General features: G+C 44.4%; 1 protein-coding gene across 11 annotated transcripts in view; it reads left to right on the top strand.

Moving 5' to 3' along the window:
* The window catches only part of NTNG2 (netrin G2), a 125,196-nt gene extending 100,807 nt beyond the window's left edge, over positions 1-24,389 (top strand). For 6 of the 11 annotated variants that reach the window (XM_083596873.1, XM_083596875.1, XM_083596876.1 and 3 more), the window contains 5 exons: positions 5,981-6,037; positions 8,920-8,994; positions 10,542-10,709; positions 14,460-14,594; positions 23,185-24,389. In XM_083596873.1, coding sequence (XP_083452999.1) covers positions 5,981-6,037; positions 8,920-8,994; positions 10,542-10,709; positions 14,460-14,594; positions 23,185-23,408 — 659 coding nt within the window. In that variant the 3' untranslated portion in view covers positions 23,409-24,389. The remainder of the gene's footprint in view (positions 1-5,980; positions 6,038-8,919; positions 8,995-10,541; positions 10,710-14,459; positions 14,595-23,184) is intronic. The other 5 variants (XM_083596878.1, XM_083596881.1, XM_083596872.1 and 2 more) reach the window with 2 other exon arrangements.
* Positions 24,390-24,973: the final 584 nt, after the last annotated feature.

The raw sequence follows: 24,973 nt of genomic DNA, 5'->3' as shown, positions 1-24,973 counted from the left end.
TTCACTTTTTTTTAATTTAAAGAAAAATGCTCATGATTTTAAAAAATAATGAAAATTCATCAGCATCTTAGAGCAAATTTCTCCTAAATAAACACATTTTTGCATGCAATTTTGACTCGTTTGTACATTTTTGCAAGTAATTTCCCCTAGTATAATACATTTTAGTATGTCATTTTCAATGCTATATTAATTTTTATGCACATTTCCCCATAATATAATATGCATTTTTGTAAACATTGGTTGGTTGGAGAATTTTATCATGAAGTTTGGAGAGCATGAATTTCAAAGGATGGCCATGTTTCCATTCTCATATTATTTTGCAAAGTGCCTTTAAATGTGAACTGGGTGTGTGTGGACATTAGGCTCTCAGAAATGTTTCTAAGGTATGCATGGGAGGGATTCAAAGTAATCCAATATTATTATGTTAAAAAATTCAAAAGGAACTCTAAGCATGCTGAAAAGAGACAAAGAATGTCATAGAACTGTAGAAGGAAGCTCTGGGTGCACACTGTTCAGGGCTCAGCCTCTTCTCTCTCAACCTCAACTCACTCACACTCTCAGCCTTTGCATATTAGCAGTCAGCTCAGCTCATCCCTCCACAGAAAAGCTCTGTTTCCAAAACATGGCAAGGAAGATGATGCAGTCAGTTGCTCAGTTCTAGGAAAGGTGGCTGCGCTTCTTCCTCTTCTTCAATCAATTAAACCTTCACAACCGCAGTCTTCTTTACCTGATCATTTCTGGGGGGCTTGGCCCCACCCTCCAGCAAACTTTGGGGGCTTGGCCCCTTCTTCCCTCACTCTTCCAGGATCCCTAGGTGGCCAAGAGGTCCTGTGTGGGCAAGGGAGTTCCTTCACACTGGTGCCATCACCAATAAGGCCCTTCTCTGGGCTCTCATTGACTTAAATTCCTGGAAAGGCAGGATACAAAACAGGTGCTCACCAGTGGATGGGAAGGGAGGAATGTTTAGAAAGAAGTGTTCTTTGGGGCCCAGCTTGTCAAGGGCTTCTGTGGTTAAAAAGAGTGCCTCATATTGGACACAGGAAGCCAATCAGCAGGCTATGTCAATGAGCAAGTCTCAGAGTGATGTCTCAACCAGTCAATCCTCCATTTGCACTCTGAGAAACAACCAGCCTGCAGAATATGAGCTCAAAGATGTGACGCTTCTGGGTGGCATAGGTGACCCACTGCAGTCCGTGTGCATATTCAGTATCTTCCATGTCTTCCAGTTCAGACATTCTAATCATTCAGATTTACTCTGATTTATTTCTAAGGCCTGTCAGTTGGAGTATGGAGGGTAGCTCTTTACTTCATTAGCATTTGCTTCAATGGGTGGCTATCAGCCTTAAAAATGGATTTGACAAATTGATGGAAGTTGAGTGGCCAACAACAGCTGTAAGGACAACCAAATAAAACCTCTATGTTCAGAGCAGTCTAGCTCGGTTTCCCAGCTACTGAGGAGAAACTGCCTGTGATGGGTGAGTCATGCTGTGCTTGGAAGTACCAGACAGAGGCACCCAACTGTCCTCTGTTGGAAACAGAAGACTAAGACAAATGGAACTTGGTCGGAGCCAGCAAAGCACTTTGTAGCATTAGAGACAAAGGTATTCTCTGTGTTGCTTATCAAAGTGGCTAGGGAGGACTAGTGTGAAGGGACACCTCCTAAAGGTGGCTGTAATGACTTGGAGCATCTTATGGAACTGCTGCATACTATGTATACAGAATGGACCTTAAAGGTAAAAGTAAAGAGACCCCTGACCGCTAGGTCCAGTCGTGGCCGACTCTGGGGTTGCGGCGCTCATCTCGCTTTATTGGCCGAGGGAATCGGTGTACAGCTTCCGGGTCATGTGGCCAGCATGACTGAGCCGCTTCTGGCGAACCAGAGCAGTGCATGGAAACACCGTTTACCTTCCCACCAGAGTGGTACCTATTTATCTACTTGCACCAGCGTGCTTTCAAACTGCTAGGTGGGCAGGAGCAGGGACCGAGCAACAGGAGCTCACCCTGTCGCGGGGATTCGAACCGTGACCTTCCAATCGGCAAGCCCAAGAGGCTCAGTGGTTTAGACCACAGCGCCACCTGGGCCTTATCTCTGATTAAATGAGGGGTGATTCAAACCCAATACCCCATATCAGGGGTCAGTGTGATTGAGCAGCTGCTAAGGCCCACATGTCATCCTAGCAAGTGTCTCCAGAGCCCCCAGGCTCCTTACTGTCACTGAGGAACTGGTGGCCACTCCAGATAACGGAGTCCCAGCTCCCATCAACACCAGTCAACAACACCAGCAGTCAAGGATTATGGGAGCTGCAGTCCAGCAGCAATTGAAGGATGACAGATTCCTCACCTCTGGCTTAGAGAACATGCTGATGAGGAAGCTAAGACAATAACTTTACTTCTGCTCAGGGAGAATAAATACAGGGAATAATTGACACCACTCACAAACTTGCAGGTTTCACTATCTGCACACATTGTGTTTTCAGGAAATCATTTATTAGGTGAGCGTTCACATAATGAGATAATGATTTCCACTGATTCCTATGGGGAGATTTCTAATGCATTCCCAACCATAGAATTTTGACCCCTAAACATCAAAATACCTCAGGAAAATCTGCTGAAACCTTGCAAAAGGCAAACAAGGAAGGACAAAACGCTCTCTTAGTTGTCTGATCTCTCCCTGTCCCTCCCAGTATGGTTTCTGGCAAAACAGCTGCCTTGGACCAACAAAACACAAAAAAGTAAAACTTCTTTAAGGCTGCTTAAATGTTTACAGCTCTACATGCAAGTCTGACTGTTTGGATATCTGAATCTGCAGTGTGTATAGCAAGGTTTGGGTACCAATTTCTTGTGTTTGGAGAAGTGTTTTTTTGCTGTTGTATAATAAGCATTTTGATAGTGGAACCTGTATTTACCATTAAGTGCAGTGCCACCTAGTGGCTAAACCATACAAAGACACTACATCTCTGCCTGCTCACCTCCTTCAAGCAGGGAAAATTGAAATACTTTATTGTCACTTGTACAACTTGTATTCAGTGAGAAAAATAACAGCAGCCTCCCACTCACTTTGATCCCTCTTACTGGAAAGTGATGCAGTGGGTTGCAGAGGGCAAGCAGCAGGCAGTTGTGGCAGTGAAAAGACCTCCAATAACCTGGAGCCTATTCTACCTATTGCCAGAGAACCTGGGGATCTTCTGCTAGTTGCCCCCTTATCAAGGAAGCCAACCCTTTTTATGCACTAGTCATTGGGAAGTTTTCCTCTGCAAGAACCATGGAAATGATGGAGCAATGGGAGCTTGTGCAGGAGAATGAGTCTGTGGTTTGCACCAATTCTGGCCAAAGACTATTGGCACATGAACTTGGGCTGTGAGCCCATGTGCTTTCAGTGTGCTAAATGTGCTTTAAATGTAAGGTGTGACGTAGGCTAGATGGACTGTTGATGCAATCCAGTATATTTGCTGCCCTCCCAATGTGAGCTGGGGCTGATGGGAGTTGTAGTTCCAAAGGGCCCCAGGTTGGAGAGGGCTGGTGTATGGGAAGTCATATGAATGTGGGGGACAAGGGGTATCCTTGAGCAGCAAATTTCCTGAAGTCAGCAGACTTTCTCATGCAATTTGCCAACCCTGAATATCCTTAGCAAGCTGGATGGCTGCCAGTGACCAGAGTTGGGACAGACATCACTTTTCCAAGAGCTTGAGATCTGGGTAGTAAATAATGCTGGTAGTTGGGCAAGGGGGGGGGGGGCGAGACTGATGAAAGCAGCAGCCTGGAGTGAAACATCTATATGCGCTCTCTCTCTCGCTCTCTCCTTGGGAAAATGATTTGCGTCCCACCAGGGCCTCCTCCTCTGCTCTGAGCATGTTCGCCTTCAACAGCTTTGTAACACAAACAGCTGCAGCAGCCTGAGTATTGCGATGCAATTCTGCATTGGCACAAACCTCACTCCATGGGGCATGCAGGACTCTTTGGCAGTTTCCTCTGCCCAGCAGCTCTGCCATCACCGTAGCCCCGCAGAGATACTGGCACCCTCTGGGCTTAATTTTTTTTTTAGAGGACTCTTAATGTGATTGCCGCAGTAATTGAAAAGAGTGTTTAGGGGAGGTGTGTTTGGATAAGGCGACTTGAGGTAAAGGGAGGACAGCCAGGCTGCTGCTGGGCCTTGTGGATTTCATATGGTGCAGTCCTCCCCCCCGCCCAATGCACAGCCATCTGTGCAGAGCCTCAAAGCGTGGCACCCCTGTTCCGCTGCCCAGCTTTGCTGCCTTCTCCCCAGCCTCAGGGGGCAGGGAGGGACCAGCAAGAAAGCTCAACAGAACATCTCCCCTCCTGCTGAATTAGTGAGAGGGGAGGCATTCCAATACCCAGCTTTGTCGCCAGACAGGAGGGGGAGATCTCCCCCATCTGCCTGGCAGTGTGACCGGGCTTTGCACTTAAGGGAGAAGCCAGTCCCTGAGCAGGAGGAGGGCATTCAGAAAGGATTTCCCTCCCTGCCGGGCACGGGAGACTTACAGAGTATTCCCCACCCCCCATCTTGCGGGCAACAGCAGGGTGTTTCACCTCCAGTGCTGAAAAGCATCATTCCCTCTTCTGTGCAAATATGATTCCTGGCCTCCACTGTCTATGGCTATCCTAGTTACAATCCACACTGGGCCTCTGGGACCTTGCTGTTTTATATATGTCTGTAACCCATGAGGTTTGTGTGGCCCACCCCACACTGCCCTGCACAGGTCATACTTTTCTGTTGCCCACCGTCAAAAGTACCTCCCATCTGAAAAATGCAGGTGTAAATCTATTTGGAAGTTTGTTTCTTCACTGTGCATTTAGACACCTCTTAAGGTAACATAACCAAATTTTGCATGATGGTTTTCATCTATGCTTGGATAACCTTGGGCACCGTTTTGAATCGAGATGGCAGAGTGAACTTTTCAAAACTGTACTGATGGCTTTTGGTTCCTTAGAATTCCTAAGCAGCCCCAGGTACAAACCTGCTAATGATAAATAATAGTAAACTCGATGCTTGACCAACTTTCCCCAAACTGTTGCCTTCCAGCTGTTTTCAGTTTTCAGGTGTTTTGGCTATGCTGGCTGGGGCTGATTGAAAGTTGCTGTTCAAAACATCTGGAGGGCACCAGGCTGGGCAAGGCTGGTCTAGAACCTTCTCTAAGGAACAATAAGTAGTAAGCCCAACCTTTGGCTGTCCATTTCATGGCTGCTCTTGGGTCCACTTTTACAGCATGAATTGTGGCCTGGTGGGATTCCTTGCAACACAAGTCTGATAGGGCCAGCCTCTGAAAATCCCCATGCCTTTCAGAGTTGTGTAGAGAACAGGGGAATTTCCCAAGTGTAACTTCTCCCATTTCTGACCAACACATTTTCTCTTCTCAACTTTGAAAGACTCTTTGCTCTTCTCCTGTTTGGAATCTGGACTGGAATGAGGAGCCTGTGGCTCTTGAGATGTTGTCAGACTCCAACTTCCATCAGCCCCAGCCAGCATAGGCAACAGTTAGGGAGGATGGGAGTTAGTCCAACAACATCTGGAAGGCTACAAGTTCCTCGCTCTTGCTTTAGCTGTTAAATCAGAACCATTTTGAGAGAGGCTTTGATTGGGGTTCCAGTCACTTCTATGCATAGCCAAACGATAGAATGGCTTAAAAAGAGGGAGAGAGAAATTCAGGGAGGGCAAAACTACCAGTGCCTACGTACCAGTTCCATTTATCAGGGACTATATGCCTCAGAACAGCAGTTGCTGAGGATCACAACTGGGAGAGAGTGTGTTGCACTCCTGCTCTGCTTGTCAGCGTCCCACATGCATCTGATTGGCTGCTCTAAGAAAGAGGATGCTGGTCTAGATAAGCCTTTGATCTGATGTAGCAGCCAGGCTCTTCCTACTAATCTTCCTTCTACCCCTGTTGGACCAGAAGCTGAGAATCCACCCCACCCCTCCCTATTTATCCATTGTTTGTGTATTTGTCTTTCATCTCAAACACAGCCCCTCCCAAGAGCAAAACGGGTCACGGCGCTTCCAAAAAGCACGGCAAGAAACCAGGTGCGTGCTGAGAATTGGCTAGTGCGCTTGGTTGAAAGTAGTCACCTTAGTGTCTAGCTCGCCTGCTAGTGGGTTTTGTTTTGTTTTGTGGCCTATAAATCTAGAGCTAATGAGCGTACTCCCTCCCATGCGTTGAAAAATAGGCCTAAGCATGTGCTTCCCTTGAAATAATTGAGAGAGAAACTAAACAGGAATTCCCATTTCTTAGGGAGACTTTAAATTTACTGCTACACCCTGTGAGTGACAACTTTACTCAGGTTTAATCCTTTCCTCCGCAGCTGTGTCCTGATGGAAATCTCTTCCCGCAGCCACCCACTGCTACACTAAGCCTTGGGAGAAGGTGGGGGAAGAATCTCAGAGATGTGCATAGCAATTTCCATCATAGGATCATAGCTGGGGTGGAAATAACAATAACAATAATAATTAATAATAATAATTTATTATTTGTACCCCGCCCATCTGGCTGGGTTTCCCCAGCCACTCTGGGCGGCTTCCAACAAAATATTAAAATACAATAGTCCATCAAACATTAAAAGCTTCCCTAAACAGGGCTGCCTTCAGATGTCTTCTAAAAGTCTGGTGGTGTTGTTTTTTTGACATCTGCTGGGAGGGCATTCCACAGGGTGGGTGCCACTACCGAGAAGGCCCTCTGCCTGGTTCCTTGTAACTTGGCTTTTCGCTGCAAGGAAACTGCCAGAAGGCCCTCAGTGTTGGACCTCAGTGTCCGGGCAGAACGATGGGGGTGGAGACGCTCCTTCAGATATACTGGACCGAGGCTGTTTAGGGCTTTAAAGGTCAACACCAACACTTTGAACTGTGCTCAGAAATGTACTGGGAGCCAATGTAGGTCTTTCAAGACCTGTGTTATGTGGTCTTGGCAGCCGCTCCCAGTCACCAGTCTAGCTGCCACAAAGGAAAGGGTAAAGCACCCCCCCCATGGGCTGCAGTCCTGAATAATAACAATAACAACAATTCTGGTGTTGTTGCTAATGATGCTTTTCATTCCTACATAGTCTGAGTCTAGAAAGGTTCAAGGCAGCACAAAGTCTTTTCCAGCAGGAGTAGGTAGATGTATTTTAGTTTGTGTGGCAAACATTCACACAGCACCATCAGTGAGGGGCGGGGTCTACTTTAAAAGGAGTTTAAAGTAAACATGTTGACAGTTTCCACCCTCTTGGGTTGTTGCAGCAATAACAGCAAAAGATGCTTGTGCCGCCTTTCAGACTTAACAACTTTATTACGGTGTAATTTTTCCTAGACTAGACTCTACAGCAGTGGTCCACAAGTTTCATTCAGTTGCCGTGTGCCTGTAAAAAATACAATTAAAAATCTTACAGCATCTAGCACAGCACCTTACCGTTGTTACAAATGGCAGACAAACCGTGAAGTGATCTGCCAAGACCTTCAGCAATTTTCAAAAGTGGTGCAAGGGAGGGAGAGGAAAGTTTGTGAACCACGGCTCTAGAGCAAAGGTGAAGAAGCTGTGGCCCTCCAGATGTTCCACTTCAGCTCCCATCAGTCCCTGCAGTCAGCATGGTCAGCGATCAGAGATGGTGGGAGGAGGAGTCCAGCAACATTTAGAAGTCCACAGATTTTCCACTTTGTTTGAGAGTTTGCTGTATCAGATGACTGGAGCATTCCACACATGGGTGGGTGTGGCGAAAAACAGTGAAGTCATAGGAAAATGAATTGCAAAACAACAACAACAACCAGTCCCTGACAACCACCTTGACACTTAGGTATATGTAAAATAAGCACAGGAGCTTTTCATGAAACAGTTATGCTGTGAACCCAAACAACCTGGCATTGCTACATTAACTTACACCTTTAATAGGATTTTAAAAAGCCACCTGTTTTGATTTAGGCCACCCACAGATGATATAATTTAATGCTTGCTGTTCAGTGAGGACCATGGAAGCAACAGGAGGGTAATGAAAGGAGAGTTAGGGTTGCAAAGGAATGACTGCAAGTCTAATGCAGCCTATTAATCCACTTTTTTAAAAGGATAAATTCATAGAGGAGACAGAGCTATCAAGGGTTTTAGGCAGGGTAGCTAAATGGAGCCTCTATGTTCCATGGCAGTATACCCACCCCTCTCTGAGCACCAAATTCTGGAGCAGGCAACATGCCACAGCTGTTGCCTCCATGCCCTGCTTGTGGGTTACCCAGAAGCATTTGATTAGCCACTCAGGGGAAGCAGAGTGTTGGATTAGAGCAGGCTTCCTCAACCTCGGCCCTCCAGATGTTTTGATGTTCCCATCATCCCTGACCACTGGTCCTGCTAGCTAGGGATCATGGGAGTTGTAGGCCAAAAACATCTGGAGGGCCGAGTTTGAGGAAGCCTGGATTAGAGAGACCTTATTCTGCTCTACTGGGGTTCTATGTCTTTATGATCTTCAGCCTATAGGACCCCATCTGCACTCTACAATTAAAGGAGTATTCTACCACTTTAAACAGTTGTGACTTCCCACAAAGGATCTTTGGAAGTGTTAAGGGTGCTGAGGATTGTAAAGAAGCTCTATTGTAGTTCATAAGGAAGCTGTTTTCCACTTGTACAAAAGGAGGTGGGAAAATCAGTCTGGCTTTGGGCCTGACTACTGTGTATGTATGGATGAGCCCCATGAAGGAGGTCTGTAAGGTGATGGCACTTTCAAGAGTCAGACTTCGGGAGAAGAAGATGGCAAAAATAGTCACTGTGTGGCAGGGGGCAAAATCTGCCTGTTACTGTGCTGAGACAGGATTGTGGTGGTGTGTCGCTGTGATTGTTGTAAGTTGGTCTGTGTTCTGCTAAACCTGCTTCTCTGTAGCATAGAAGGTGTCACCTGTATGGGTTATATAGGGGGAGGCAAAAAAAAAAAGTGGTGTCTTTTCATCTTCCCAAGAATCTCCCAAGGTTTCCAAACTCATCCGGCTCAAATCTGGCTCCGTCCCACTGGCACCCATTGAAACGTTTAAAGGTAAGTTGAGAAACTGGGAGCAATTGAATGGTTGGCATTGAGTGTTGTCTGAAATTAATGGATCCAAGTTCATCCTGTTTGTTGATCTCATTGGGTCTACTCTGAGTAGGACAAGCATCGGATGCAGCCCAGGATGACTCTGAAAAGTTGCAAGTAAGTTGGAATTACACAGTGATGACCGGTCCTACCGTTAGGCAAATGGCAGCTGTTTCCCATGAGCCCCTGACCAGAGATGTGTGTGCCCCACAAACTTGTCATGCAACTCCCCTCAACTAGCCTGCTGCCTTCAGGTGTGCCACTTGTTCCGACGTAGTCTTGGTGATATCAGTGGGGGCATCTCTCGGAGAAACAGCCTGGTTTCTTCAGGCTCTATTTTCCTTCCTTTGCTGTATAGTGTGGAGGGGGGAAAGCTCTGCCTCTTGAAACTCATTGGTGCTTTGCCTGTCCATCACTTGTCTGCTTCCTCTTCATGTCTGTGTGCCTTTGTCGTTCTCCTGCTTCTTTCACTCCATTCATTGCAGCCTTAATCTTGAACTAATGACTCCAGCCAAAAGTCTCAACTGGAGGATGCATGCCTACTTTGTGTGTCTAGAATGTCATCATCTGCTCTCCCTCTGAAGGAATGAATGTGCACAGATTGAGCTATCCTTGCTAAACTGTGAGAGGGGGTTGTGACCCCAGCTACTTTGCCTGGGCATGATCCTTCCAGCCCTGCCCTGCTTACCCTACAATCTTAAAATAAGCAAGGTCAAGATGTCAGGCCCTCAAGATATTGCTGGACTCCCAGCTCCCATCATCCTTAGCCATTGGCCATACTGGCTAGAACTGATGCTCATTGGGAGGCTAGTGAGATTTGGAGATCCAGAGATGTTCCCCATTCCTGATGCAAAAGATCATAGTAGCCCAGTGTGGAGCCAAGAGCTTCTGCGATGAGGTTTGCCTCCAGATAGATTCCTGGGGCCCTGCAGAAACTTACATTTGCTCTGGTATAACTACTGCTATTAGTAAGGGGGACTATTTTCTTCCCAGGAGATAATTTGCAAAATATGCTGTGAACAGATCCAGAGACTGAAAGATTCTAGCTATGAAGGCCTTCTAGTTCTCCTAGATCAGGGATGAAAAATCTGGTGCCCTCCAGATGTTGTTGGATTCCCAACTCCTACCAACCTCAGCCAGCATAGCCAGTAGTCAGGGACAATTGGAGTCCAACAGCATCTGGAGGGCCAAAGAAGCCACACACACCCATCCCTGATCTAGGATACTAAACAAGGACATTCTATCATCCTAGGAATAGCCCCAAAGAGTGAAGAACTGGACCCCAGAATGGACCCCGAAACAGTGGTGGCTGAGCAATCAACCCAGCTGGCTGCATTCCCCTTTTCATGTATCTGAAGCACTCTTTGCATGCAGTTCTTCTCCCTGCAAGGTGCCTTTTAATGCAACACCCTCTGACATTGTATATTATGCCAGCGATAGGTGAAAATGCAAGCCCTGAGAGAAGCTTGATTTCCCACCCACCTATTTTCCTGCTCCTTTTGCTTCCACAGATTGTGAATGTTACGGTCACTCTAATCGCTGCAGCTTCATTGACTTCCTGAACCTAGTGACCTGCATCAGCTGCAAACACAACACTAGGGGGCAGCACTGCCAGCACTGCCGGCTGGGCTACTATCGCAATAGCTCCGCAGAGCTGGATGATGAGAATGTATGTGTGGGTGAGTAGTGCTCAGTTTTGCTCAAAAGCCATGAAGCCTCCTTGTTGGCGTTGGTGTTACAGGTAGAGACCCTTCCTATTGTTTATCTCAGTGGCTATCCAAAGATGAGGGGACCTGTGGCCTTCTAAATGTTGCTTAAATACAAGGTCCCATCCCTGACAGGGTCCTCCAGATGTTGGTGGACTCCCAACTCCCATCAGCCAGCATGGAAAACAGGGGTGGTGGTTGGGTAGTCTAGCCAAACACCTGGAAGGTCTGGGGTTTCCCATTCCTAGTTTAAAGCTAGCTGGGATAGTTCAGTCCATAAAGCATGAGACTCTTAATCTCAGGGTCGTGGGTTTGAGCCCCATGTTGGGCAAAAGATTCTTGCATTGCAGGGGGTTGGACTAGGTGAGCCCCATGGTTCCTTCTCACTCTACAGTTCTATGATTGTAATTGCCCTAAAGCAGGAGTAGATCACCTGTTGCCCTCTAGGTATTGCAGGACTCCAATTCTCATCAACCTCAGCCACCTTAGGCTCTGGTCAGAAATGATGGGAATTGTTGCCCAGCAACATCCACAGACCCATAGGTTCCTCATCCTGGTTTTAAGCGGTGATGGACTGCCTAACCAATTGAGTGAGTTGGTGCGTGTGTGCCGTCTCCCTCTTAACTTACTATTGTTATTTTTTTTACCCTGTTCTGCCCATGGATCTTGTTAAGTGGCTTCCATGATTAAAAACAAATCAAACATTGATACTTAGAGAACAACTCCTGCTATAAAAATGAAACAGCTTCATGACAGCTGCAGATGAAAACCAACCAATCTTTGGCAATGGTCAAGCTCAAAATCCCTAGCTTTTGCCTAAATGTTGACATCTCAATAAGAAATGCCTCTGCATTGGAGTTGTTTTCAGGTGTTTTAATTGTTCCATCGTTTATGTGTTTGCTGCCCTGGGCTAGTTTGGGAGAAAGGCTGAAATACAATTTCAGTAAATAATAGTAATTATTAATACTACTACAAATCATCATCATAGCTGTGACTTCACAAAAACCTAGTCTTTTTGAGTGCTCATTCCTCCCCATTGACCTGGGAATCAGGAATTATTATTTTTAATCATTTTTATTTAATAAACCATATACACTTCTTCTTCTTCTTCCATACCTCAGTGGTTTACAAAATGAATCCAGCATAGGGTCACTTCTTCTCCCATTTTCTTTGCCCATAGCTGGAGGACTGACTTTCTTTAACTGGTAATACATAATACTTAACTTACTTCAGAATGTGATAAGCTATCCTTGTTGAATTTGAGGTTTCCCCTGCTCATTCTGCAGCATGTGGACCTTTGGGGCAAAGCCCTACCCTGCCAGCCGCACTGCTGATATCCCCTCTTTATGTTGAGGGTCAGTTACTGCAATGCGCTCCACGTGGGGCTACCTTTGTTTTGTTTTTTTAAATAATTTTTATTAACTGGCCAATCACATCAAATTATATTTTTTTATAATTTTTTATTGATTTTCCAACATGAATTAAAACACATTACAACTAACAATACATAGACAAACATCAAATTAAATCACATCACATAAATTCCAAATTACAAAGCCAAATTTTTAAATTTTGTTGGGGGAACCATACTTCAAGATCCAAAGGGGGATTCAGATCATCTTCTTATTACTGCGTTAATGTCCAAATCAGTCCCAATCAGTCCAAACAAAATTCAAAATTCTATCCAGTCTTATCTTGGCGTTTCCACATCATATCTTGTTCATATAATTTCTATTTTTCCTTTACGATCTCTTCTGTTAGTCTCCTTAAGCCGATAAGCAAAATAATAATCCTGTGTGGATTTCCCGTTCCTCCACTAAGTCCAGATGGTTTCCATATATCTCCTTCGTAGATAACATCGCTCTTTCCATCATAAATTTGGCATTTGTCGCTCTTAAGTCCCACCGAGAAGTTGATCCACGATATGTAAACAACTCTATTTCTCTCTTTCTCCTCCCAGACCCAAGAGCTCCAACAATGCCTCCCAAAATGGCGACGGCATTTTTAACTGCGTCATTCCAAAACTCTTAGCTTTCCAGCTTCATCTTGAAACATTGCTTTGGTTCGAAAGTTTATCTCCACACAGCCTTAAATCCACAGCTTAAGTCCTTAGTTTCTGACTCATTAGGGGAGGGGATTCTTGTTAAATCACATAAGAAAAAGGAAGGCAGGTTTTTTCCCCCCTCCCCCCTCAGTCATACCGTATCTTGACGTATCTTCTCATATTTTATTCTTGTCTTGTTATCAGAGATCTCTTCTGTCAGCAGTCTTTACTCCCCTTTTTCCTTGAAGCATGTGCAATTTATCTCGTCCAAATTGTTTCTTTTGAAGATGCTTGCAACTAGCGGCGCGAATCAGGGACGGCGTCCAGGAGTGCCGGAATCCCACAGGAGGGCTTTGTGCCTAGTGCCCCCACCCTCACAAATTCGGGGGTGGTATAGGGCACAGCAGGCAAGGGCCATCCCCCCCACAATCCTGGGGGGGTTAAGGAGGCTAATTACCCCCATCATAGCCTCCAAATTACCTCGTGTGGGTCGGAGAGATGTTATTGTCAGCCATCTTCCGATGCGCCACCTAGTGGCCCCCCACGTGGGGCTACCTTTGAAGGTGACTCGGAAACTACAACAAATCCAGTATGCAATAGCTAGACTGGTGACTAGAAGTGACTGCCAGGACCATATAACACCGGTCCTAAAGGATCTACACTGGCCTCCAGTACGTTTCTGAGCACAATTCCAAGTATTGGTGCTGATCTTTAAAGCCCTACATGGCTTCGGCCCAGTATACCTGAAGGAGCGTCTCCACCCCCAACGTTCAGCCACTGAGGTCCAACTCTGAAGGCCTTCTGGCAGTTCCCTCACTGCGAGAAGCAAAGCTACAGGGAACCAGGAAGAGGACCTTCTCAGGAGTCGTGCGCACCCTGTGGAATGCTCTCCTGTCAAATGTCAAGGAGATAAATAACTTTACAAGTTTTAGAAGACATCTGAAGGCAGCCCTGTATAGTGAAGTGTTTAATGTTTGATGTTTTATTATGTTCATATATCTGTTGGAAGCCACCCAGAGTGTTTGGGGCAACCCAGTCAGATAGATGGGGTACAAATAATAACATTATTATTATAATTACCATATTTTTCACTCCATAAGATGCACTTTTTTCCTCCTAAAAAGTAAGGGGAAATGTCTGTGCATCTTATGGAGTGAATGTGGTCGATAGTTGGCTCCCTTTCCAGCCCCGGCCCCTTGCCCAGGCCTCCATTGCTGAATGTTCTGCAGACCGAGGCTGTTTGTTTCCCCAGTGACATGTGACTGGCTGATTAGATTATCTGTCTGGAAACTAGAAACGGCTCCCTTTCCTTTCCTAAAGAAGCTGCAGAACTGTGAGTTGAACTCCATAAAAACAGGATTTTTACCCCCTTTGCAAAGTAAGCTCAACAACTTTGAGCTGATCCTCAAAAAAGGGGGCTTTTCCCCTTTGCAAAAGAAGCTGCACAACTGTGAGTGATTCCCCAAAAAACAGGGCTTTCCCCCTTTCCTCCTCTAAAAACTAGGTGTGTCTTATGGTCAGGTGTATCTTATTGAGCGAAAAATAAAATATGGTATTTGGAAAAGGAATCAGACATTAAGCAGGAATTTCATGTGGAGCCTGAACAACCCCGATCTACGCTGACACAGCTTTTCTTTTTGTCCTGTTTTGTTCTTTCTGCACTGTTTTGGCTTTGACAGATTGTAACTGCAACCGTATAGGCTCAGTGGCCAACCGCTGCAACGAGACCGGCTACTGTGACTGCAAAGAAGGTGTCACTGGGCCGAAGTGTGATGACTGTCTGCCCGGCTACTACTGGAGACAAGGCTGCTTTCGTAAGCATCACTGTTCACCTGTAGCACAGGGGAAAGCTCTTCCCACTTGGGCAAAGAGCAAAAGGGGGCACAGAGCTCAATGACAGCAGGAGATGGCTGGGAACAAAGGAAGCTGCCTTGCAGCAAGTTAAGCCAATGCCCCCTCTATCTCATTATTGTCCACACTAGGTGTGAGGAACTTTCAGCCTTCCAGGTGTGGATGAATTACAACTGCCATCAGCCCCAGCAACCATGGCCAATGTCCACAGATGATGATGGTGGGAGTTGCAATTCAGCAACATCTGGAGTGTCAAAGGTTTCCTGTACCTGGTCTACATGGACTGGCAGCAAGTCCCCAGGTTCTCATGTAGGTGCCTCTCTCAACGCTCCCTAGAAATGCTGGAGATTGTACCTGGGGCATTCTGCATGCAGGTCATCGGTTCTACTGATGAGCTATAGGTGCTCCTGATGAACATATGGAGCTGCCTTCTACTGAGTCAGACCATTCGTCCATTAGCTCAGTATTGTCTACACCAGTGGTTTTCAACCTTTTTGAGTAGGTGCCCTTGAGTAACCACATTCTTTCTGTGGCTCGCCTGGGGTTCCATTACAGGATGTGTGTAAGTGGGGATTTCCCCCGTTCCGCACCCACCCCACCCTGTTCCGGTGCAGTTTTTGGCATACAGGTAAGTGAAAGTGCACGTGCTGACAGGAACACAAGCAATGCCACTGCTCTATAGGGGGACCAAGCCTTTCACAAAATTAGTGTTTGCATGGGGGTGCGGAGGGCAAAACAAGATACAGATCAGAAGCAGAAATCTTTTGTTATTGCAGGGAAGGGAAGTGAGAAACACACAGCGCAAGACACACATGCAGACATGGTCCTTTCCTGCAACATTCTCCTTGCCCTACAAAGCTGGGTGACTGTTAAACAGAAAAGGGGTTACTGGGAGGGGGGGAGGTAGAGAAGAAGAGGGGGAGATGTTGGGGGTGGAAGGAGAGAGAAACACAGGAGACACTCCCACCACTTTCAGTAAGTTTTCCAAATATTACACATAAAATTCCAATACATATTATTTTTAAAAAAATATTTTCTATTTCCCAACCCCTCTTCCCCCTTTTTTCATTCCCCCCCCCCACTGTGCTGCACCCTATCTTTACTCTTTTTTATCATAATCATAACACAATAATCTTGATTTTTTCCCCATTGCTCATAGTTCGAAACATGGTTGCAGGTTCTTCACATTTTAATATTTCCTCAAATAATCTGAAAAGGACTTCCATTCTTAAAAAAAGCCAAAAAAACAACAACCCAGTCATCATTAAATTATCTTATTTTAGCTGTTAGCTTTGCTGATTCAAGTAAAGTCCATTACTTTACTTATTCATTCTTCTTTAGTGGGAACGTCTTTCTCTTTCCACTTCTGAGCATAGGCAGTGGTGTCCAAACTTTTTTCAAAGAGGGCCAGATTTGATGAAGTGAAGGGCCGTGAGGGCCGACCAAAGTTGTTACCCTTTTTTTTAGGATTGAAGTTGTTGAGGTGTTTTAGGATTTTACCCCAGGAGATAAACTGGCCGGATTAGACCCCTGAAACAGACTTTGGACATACCTGGCATACAGTATCCTACCTGCTGTACATAAACAACTTAACCATCCTTTTTTGAATTTCTGTCCCTATAATCCCTGGCAGAAAGATTCAGGTGTTTGTGGTATACTCACTTTAAACAACCTTTTTTATCTCATCATATATTTCCCCAAATACCATAGCTTTTTTACAGCCACCACATATGAAAAAAGGACTGTCTGCTTGTTTATACTTCCAGCAGTTATTCAAAACCTTCTTATATATTTTAGATAGTTTATCAGGTGTTAAATACCATCTATCATTTTGGTATAATTCTCTTTTAAAGCATAGTAAGTGGTGAATTTCATGTCTACTTTCCACAACTTTTCCCTTTCTATATTATGTCCTAAATCTTTAGCCCATCATTACCAATTTCACCATTTCATATTTCATCTCCCATTCTAATAATAGTTTATACATTTTTGAGATCAGTTCTTCTCTTCCTTCAAACACAATATTTTCGAAGCGATAGTGGGCAGCTTTGTCTAGTGCCCTTTGTTATAGTGCACTTTTCTGTTAGCACTCCATTTACTATTATACTTGAAAATTGTTCTGTATATATTGCTGCTTTTATTCCTCTCACAATTTTCTCCCCCCAGCCCATAATATCCAATATTTTCCCCATAAAACTCCAAGAAACTTTATCAAACACCTTCTCTGCATCTAGAAAATCATTGCTAATTGCTTATCTTTTCTCTTTTCAAAATATTATATAGCATTTAATACAATTGCCTTTTTTTTGTCTTGTCGAGAGAAATCCAGCTTGATCTTCATGAATCCAGTCCTTTAAGACTAATTTAAGTCTTCTAGCTAATATTATTGCAAACAATTTATAATCACAACTGAGAAAGGAAATAGGTCTATAGTTCTTAACCTGGGTTGGATCTTGATCTCGCTTTGCTATCAACGTAATATTAGCGTGTTTTCAGGAGTCAGGCATTTTCCCTTGCAACATAATATTGTTCATAACCATTTGTAAAGGTTGGGCTAAACAGCCTCAAAACCTTTATAATAACAAGCAGTTAGGATGTCTGGCTGTGGCACTCTATTAGTCTTTGGATCATTTATTGCTTGGTTCACTTCCATTGCTGAAATAGGTAGATTCAATACATCCCTTTGTTCTTTTGTCAAGGTTGGCAACTTCCTTTCTTTCAAATATCTTCCCATTGCATCTAGGTCCTCTTTACCACCTTGATATAACATTGAATGATATTTTAAAACCATCTTTATTAGTTTTTCATTATATGTTATTCCTCCATCTATAGACAGTTTATCACATTCAATTTCCTCTCTTTTTTCAAATGCCAGGCCAGCAGCCTTCCTGGCTTGTTAGCAAATTCAAAATGTGTCTGCTTCAAACATTTCAGCTTTTGTTTCATCTCTTGGTTTACTAACACTGATAGCTGGGTTTATAACAGTCTTATCATTTGTACCAGTTTATTATCACTAGGTTTATCAACTAAATACTTTTCACAATTTGCTATTTCTTGTAATATGCCTTACATCTTTTTTATTTTTGCATTTTCAATTTTACAAACAAGAACACAAAAAAGCAAAATACAAGCATCATATTCTCTTTGACTTCCCTCCCCCCTTTTTGTGGATCCTTATGTTATAATTTTCATTCTGCATCTCCTCACTAACTTCAATTATTGTAAGTCCTTGGTCCGTCCATGATTCAAATTTTTACCACGAGTTTTCTGGCAAACCTACTAATGAATGTAATTGTTTACAGTAGTTTTTCAAATACATTATAAACTTTCCCCATTCTTGTTAAAATTTTATTCTTCCTGGCTCCTGATTCTTCCTGTAAGTTTTACCAATTCAGCTTAGTTCACTGATTTTATCTGCCTCTCTTCCTTCATCGGAACTGTATCTCCTTTCCATCTCTGGGCTAACAAAATTCGGGCAGCTGTGGTCGCATACATGAACAATTTCTTCTGGTCCTTCGGAATCTCCACACCTAGAATTCCTAAAAGAAAATGTCTTATGTATTTTGATCTTGCACCTTTTTTGATAAGCCCTTTGTTATATAAAGAAGCCTCGTACAACCACATTCCCAACATCCCATACTGTATTTAAATCCGTGCTTTCCCCTAAATTTAACTCAAGAAGTTGGTCATGCATGTAAATCCCTTTTGCTTTATCTCAGTCTTTCTTAGCAAGCTGTCATTCAGCATCCTTCTAAAAGGAGTATTTCGTTGGCCTTTGATAATAGCGAATAGCAAATTATGGTCTTGGTTGTATTTCAGTTTTCTTAAAACCAGATACTATGGGTTTTGATGCCCATAGCATGTCTATTTTTTGGAGGCTCTATTTGCTGCCTGAATGATGTGTGAAGTCTTTAACCAATGGGAATCTACATTTCCTTCAGCTTCCTCCCCTCCTTTCTGTGGTTACAAGGAAGCCCTGTTTAGGGAAGTTTTTAATGCCTGAAGTTTTATTCCGTTTAATATTCTGTTGGAAGCTGCCCAGGGTTGCTGGGGAAACCCAGCCAGATGGACGGGGTATAAATATATTAATAATAATAATAATAATAATTTTATATCTTTCATCTCAATGTAATAGATTCTTGATCTATTTTTTATTTATTAATTTTTTTCTAGGAGTCCTTTTGATATGTTCTCTTGCAGACAAATTATATTCAGTTTTTATTTTAACAATACATGAGCAATCATGTCTTTTAATGTTGAGTCCATTTACATTCCATGATACTAATTTATAAGCCATTATTTTGAAATTTTAAAGTCCTTTTCTCACAGAATTGTGTGGTTCCTTTGTTTTTCATATGCTGTTCTTCCTCCAACATCTCCAGTTGTTCTACTTCTGTTTCCAACTGTTTCTTCCAGGAATCTTGCGGTTTTTGCAAATCTGCACATCTTTATCTCTTAGCTTTGTAAGTAAAACTCAATCCCTCTGGGTATTCCTATCTAAACGGTACCTTCTGTTTCTTCAATGCCTCAACCAAAAATCTGTGTTCCTTTCTTTTGTTTAGGATCCTTGATGGGATTTCCTTGAGAATTCTAATCCTCTGAACATCTATTTTTAGACGGTTTTGAAAATGAGTTTGTAGAATTTTATATCTCAGTGCTCTTGAAGTAAATTGCACCAAACAGTCTCGTGGGAGTTTCTTAGCTCTCACATATGATTAATTCTATAATCTCTGTCTATCAAATTCTCCATCATCTCTGGTGGCAGTTGTAAAAAAGATGCCAATTCCTTTCCTTTCCTTTCCTTAAAATCTTCTTCCCGAAGCTCCAGGAAACCTCTAAATCTTTTTTTAAAAAATGATTCTTCTTGATACGTCTCCAAGACTGCAATCTTGTCCTCTAAGGTTTCTTTCTCAGCCTGGAGAGCTGACACTTGACTTTGAACTTCTCCTCTGCATCTTTTTGTATCTTGGCGCTCCTCAGAAAGCTTTTAACTGACCCTTCCAATGATGTTGTCCTTTTAGCCAAGTCTCTAATGTCACTGGAACAATCTTTAATGTTCTTTGATAACTCAGTCAATGCTAAAGTATTTTGTTCTAGAGGTAAATGAACTCCCATCAAAATCTCACTGTAATCACCTTCAGCTGGCAGTGATGCTTTTCTGCCTTTGCCATTTTCAACCTTGAATCTACCATATCCCTGTTTTACCACCAGATGGTAGTATACCCTCAAAAAATATTTATTGCTTTCCACACTGATCTTCTCTTGTCATGCATGACCTTATTTTGCCACAAGACGGTAGTATTACATATATTTTCTAAGAATATATGTCTGTTTACATTCCACAGTGCTCTTTTCCCATGATCCCAATCGCCAAATCTTTGGAACACAACAAAGGATCCCTGTGGACTCATTGCACCAAACTCAAGTATTTATCTTGTAACAAACGGAATCCTTTCAATACAATTACTAATTGAAAACAATCATGGTAGAAACAGTTCTTTATATAATTATTAGTTTATGTCCTTCTAACCACTCCTTTCTTCAGCAACCCAGTGTTACTGTAATTCATCTTAAATCAGCATACATTCTGTTTTAATAATCAAGCTCCTTTCGGTATAATTGTGAGGAATTGGGGTAATGAAGGTCTTACCAAATGTTCGTAGAGAAAATTTCCCTGCATCATTTGCCACCCCTGTTACTCACCGCAACAAGATGTTACTTTACTTAAAGTTCTTTAGACCCAGCACACAGATTTGTTTAGCAGCTTCTTGTTCACCATTTTCAATGGGCTGGTGCCTTCAGTTCATCTTTGTAGTTTTACAGTCCAAATTAATTAGGATAGAAGAGAAAAGAGCCACTTCATGAACAGCCTGGCACGGCTATTCCTGAGGAATCATCAATGGAGTACCTGAATGGCCCCTTGTACCCATCTCAGACAGCGTCCTCCAGCATCGCTCACAATGGGGAGAGCCTCTTTGCATGCTGTGGGCACCCTACACCCCCTGGTAACTCCTGGAGGGAACAAGGATGTGGTGTGGTCACTGCCATTTTAAAATCCCTCACAGTCCCGTCCCCCATCCCCCCGGTGGAAGAGTTGGCTTGCTCACCTGCTAGTCCATTCTGATTTCTCTTCTTTCCATGTTGCTGCATTGCAAATTTAAGCATGGGACCTAGGTGTAAGAAAATCTGGAAGCAGAAAGAATAAAATAGCAGGCAACATTAGGCCAAAACAGACATCAGTTGGCCATAATTACTGGCAGTCATAGGAGAATGCCATCAGTGTTGACAGCTGCTTTGATTTCACAGTTTTAAATCTTATTTTTAATCCCCCCCTTTTTTTCATTTATTGAAAGATCTTTTGTTGGGCAGCATGCAAGTAATGGCAGCAAATAAATTGGGGAGACTTTTATTTCTTTCCTGAGACGACCCTGGAGAGGACCAAACTTTGTGGCTTTTGGGTTGCTGCTAATATTACCCAAGTAAAGGCTCTGGAGTAAATTAAATGTGTTACAGATGCCTCCATCTCTGTCTAAATATGTGGCTTTGCAATCAAGCAAAGAGCTCTGGTTGCCCCATTTTGAAGAGCTACAAAAACTGAAGGAAAGGAATAATGATCAAACCTACCAGAGGGGCTGGGGAAACTTCAGGGTTTCAAATCCTCCACTTTGGGTATGAATCTCACTGGGTTTGACCTTGGGGGCCAGTCACTACTTTTCAGCCTGGCCTACCTTGCAGGGTTATGCAGCTAGAAGGGGGAGGTGGGGGGAAAGAACCACGTACACTACCTTGAGCTCCCTGTAAAACAGACGGATATCATTGTGATAACACACACACGCACACACTGTTGGGACTTACTTGCAAGTAGTATGGATGAAAACTACAATTTTTCCAGAGCAGGGAATAAAGAACCCTTTCCACAAATGGCACCCTTCTCTTGTCCACCTCCAAAACACACACACACACACGACTTTAGCCATCTAGGTGCCTACATGTACTGTTGGTATTTACTTGTAAGTAGAAGGCAAGCACCAGAGCAGTAAATAAGGCAAACTTCCCACTTTGCATAGGCTGCTCCATAACTGGATTCCTCCTGGCTGGAGCAGGAGCAAGAGTCAGGCCGGGCTGGGGAGAGAGACAGAGAGATAGATTGAGAGAGAGAGATTGCAGATATGCAGGAAGGACGGCTGATGTGAAAGGGAGAGAGAGAGAGAGGAGGAGGGCCCTCCTGCGGCACCCCTGACCAAACATCAAGTCACTCAAGAGCGCCGAGGCACACAGGTTGAAAACCTCTGGTCTACACGGACTGACAGTAAGTCTCCAGGTTTCCACCCCATCCCCTGGACGTGTCAGGGATTGTAACTTGACCCATCCGCATGCAGCATAGGTGCACTGAGCTCTGGCCCTTAAGGAGTAGAATGATAAGAAGCTGCCTTATACTGTGTCAGGCCACTGTTCCAAATAGTCCAGTATCCTCTACATTGCCTGGCTGCAGCTCCCCGGGGTTTCAGACAGAGTTTCTCTTCTAGCCCTACCTGGAGATGCTGGGATCTTCCACATGCCAAGTGGATGTGCAGAAGTTCCCAGCATCAATTCCTAGCAGCTCCAGTTAACCATTCTGGGTAGCAGATGTGGGAAGGATGTAAGACGTTGGGGAGCTGCTGCCACAGTGGGAGAGATGGTCCAGTTAACAGACCCACAAGGCAGCAGAACAGGCAAGACAGGCGGGAGCTACAGCAAGGTTGGCAAACCCGTAGCCCTCCTAATGTTGCTAGACTTCCAGCTCCTATCTGCCCCTGCTAGCACAACCAGTGCTGAGGGTGATGAAAGTTGGAGTCAAATTACAGCTATGAGGGTGAAGCATAGCTCAGAGATAGAGCACGTGCTTTGCACGTGGAACAGGCAGAAGAAAACTCACGAGCCCCAGCAGTATAGTCGGGGAACAGGGAGAGCCTTCCAGAGGGTGCTGCATTTCACTTTAAAATGCTGGGGACCTTCCTGTTCCTTCTGCTAGGTGAGGCCCTGGCCTTTCGCCCCAAAGTTCTGCCCTGGCGCCACCATTCTCTTGCCTCCAAATCAGACTGGAAAAGGCACTAGACCAGGAATGATGGTTGTGGTGGTAAGAGTGTCAGACTAGGACTTTGGAGGCCAGGGCACAAATCCCTACTCAACTGTGAAGCTCAGAATGACCCTGAGCTAGTCACGGTCTCTCTGCCTAACCTACCTCCCAGTGTTGTGATGAGGATAGAATACAGCAGGAGAAGAACCACGTACAGCACCTTAAGAACCTTGGAGGAGAGGGGGAATATGAATGTATTAACAGTGGTGATGGTGATCATGACAGTGAGACTCCTGCCCCAGTCCCAGGAAGGATGGGCAGCCACCAGGGGCCAGCAGGCAATAAGAGTCTCATAACAAGTTAACCATCCCTGACCAAGATAACCAACTTCATCCAGAGTTGTGGTTTGTGTAGGGTTTCAAGAAAGTGGGGAGGAGCCAAGGGGGTTCCCCCACATGAACAGAGTTCAGCCACTCTCCCTGCCTCTCTTTCCACAGCTAATGTGTGCGACGAGGAGCTGTTGATTTGCCAGAATGGGGGCACTTGTTATGACAACCAGCGCTGTCTCTGCCCACCCAACTTCAGGGGTGTCCTCTGTGAGCAATCCAAATGTGAGGGAGAAAACAAGGAATGTGACTCTGCCTCAAGCACGTACCTCAACCTCTCGGCCTTCCTCATCAGCGTGCTGGGCCTGCAGCTGCAACACTTTTTGGACCTTTGAAGCCCAGGAAACCAGGGGGAGGGGGGGAATGCCTCATGGAAGGACAAGAGGGGAAGGAGGGAGGGTCTCACAGGTTAAGGGAGCAGGGGGTTGTCTCTCTCTCTCTCTCTCCCCACCACCAGCCTCTCTTTCCTCCATCCAACAGGGAAGTGGGGAGAGAAGCAGAAGGTATTCAAGGGACTGTACTCTCCCCCTTCTGCCCAAGTAGCTGAGGACCCCGGCTGGAGGCAGCTGCAACATTTCAGAGGCAGAACTGACTCTTATCATTGGGAAGAAACAAGGTGCCACGACTTTGGGGTGGTGGCAGTGGCGCTGGCAAAAGACTTGCCTCGCTTCCTCTTTCTGTTCAAGGGTGACCTTGCGACCCCCGTTCCACTTTGCACAGGAGGAATCTGCCAAACGAAAACGAAACCATGCCACAATCCTCTGGCGCTTAGTTGCTTGGCTATTTCTCCTCTGTCCCTTTTCCTTTCCTCCTTACTCTTATTGTTTTGGAAGTAGCCCTCCTAACAAGAGACTGGCAGCTATAGAAAGTCCAGGCTGCGGGGCAGGGAACCTGCAAGATTATACCCACCTTGCATCATCAGCCTGCTCCACCCCAGGCCTAGAATTATATTGTTGCCTACAAATCAAGTTGCTGAATTTATTAAGTTTTTGTACTTTTTCAGTTTTTATTCCGTTGGTTGTGAGTCTTCGATTCCCCCCTCCCCCTTTTCTCGCACTCAAGACCAGAACTGAACAAGGCCTCTGTATCGCGACAAAAAGTGTAATGTGTGTTATCCAGGCTTCACCGTATAGTTTACGGTTCTCAAATACTTTTTATTTTGGTAGAGAATTATTTTTGTTTGGATTATAAATATTCTAAAGAGAGAGAGAAGAAGAAGAAGAAAAAGATGAACCACCACAGCCTCTAGAGACACATCTTACCATAAGTGTTATGGTGTAATAATCCTACTACAGTAAAGCAACCTAATAACTGCTGCCCGGTCTCAGTTTTTTCCCACCTTCCCACACACTCTGTTAATTTACTGATAAGAGCCTTACCAAAAAAAAAGGAAAGAAGCAGAAGCAGATAAAAGTCTCGTTGCATCTTCATGACACCAAAGACTTACGCACAACTGCTGGCGGGCTGTTGGGAATGAACACACAGGTTTCGTTTCAAGACTCATATAACAGAACACATTTCTGCAATTTCCCCCTAATTATTTTTGCACTGGTAGCCCAAGGACTGCTAATACACACAGCATCAAAAGCAAACCTGGTACTACATGAGTTCCTATGGTAGGGGAGGGGAAGATGAGCAACAAAACACTGGGAAGACTGTTTTTGCTTAAGAGTGGCCTCCAGTGCTGTGGGCTACACCCAATGGCATTGTAGTCTGGCACCATATTGGCTACATTCTATGTATGGGATCAAGCACACCAGTTAACCCACCATTCTGGATTTTATTCTCCCTTTCCAACTGATTCAGCATTGCGTCTCAGTTCATGTCAGGAGACTTGACCCCTTAAAATTTTTGGAAGTGTTTTTTTTGGGGGGCTATAATAATAATAAATAATAATAAT

The sequence above is a fragment of the Podarcis filfolensis genome, assembly GCF_964270895.1.
Source record: "Podarcis filfolensis genome assembly, chromosome: Z".
In the NCBI taxonomy this organism is placed as follows: domain Eukaryota; kingdom Metazoa; phylum Chordata; class Lepidosauria; order Squamata; family Lacertidae; genus Podarcis; species Podarcis filfolensis.
Note: the sequence above shows the minus strand (reverse complement) of the source record. Positions and strands in the feature narration are given on the sequence as shown.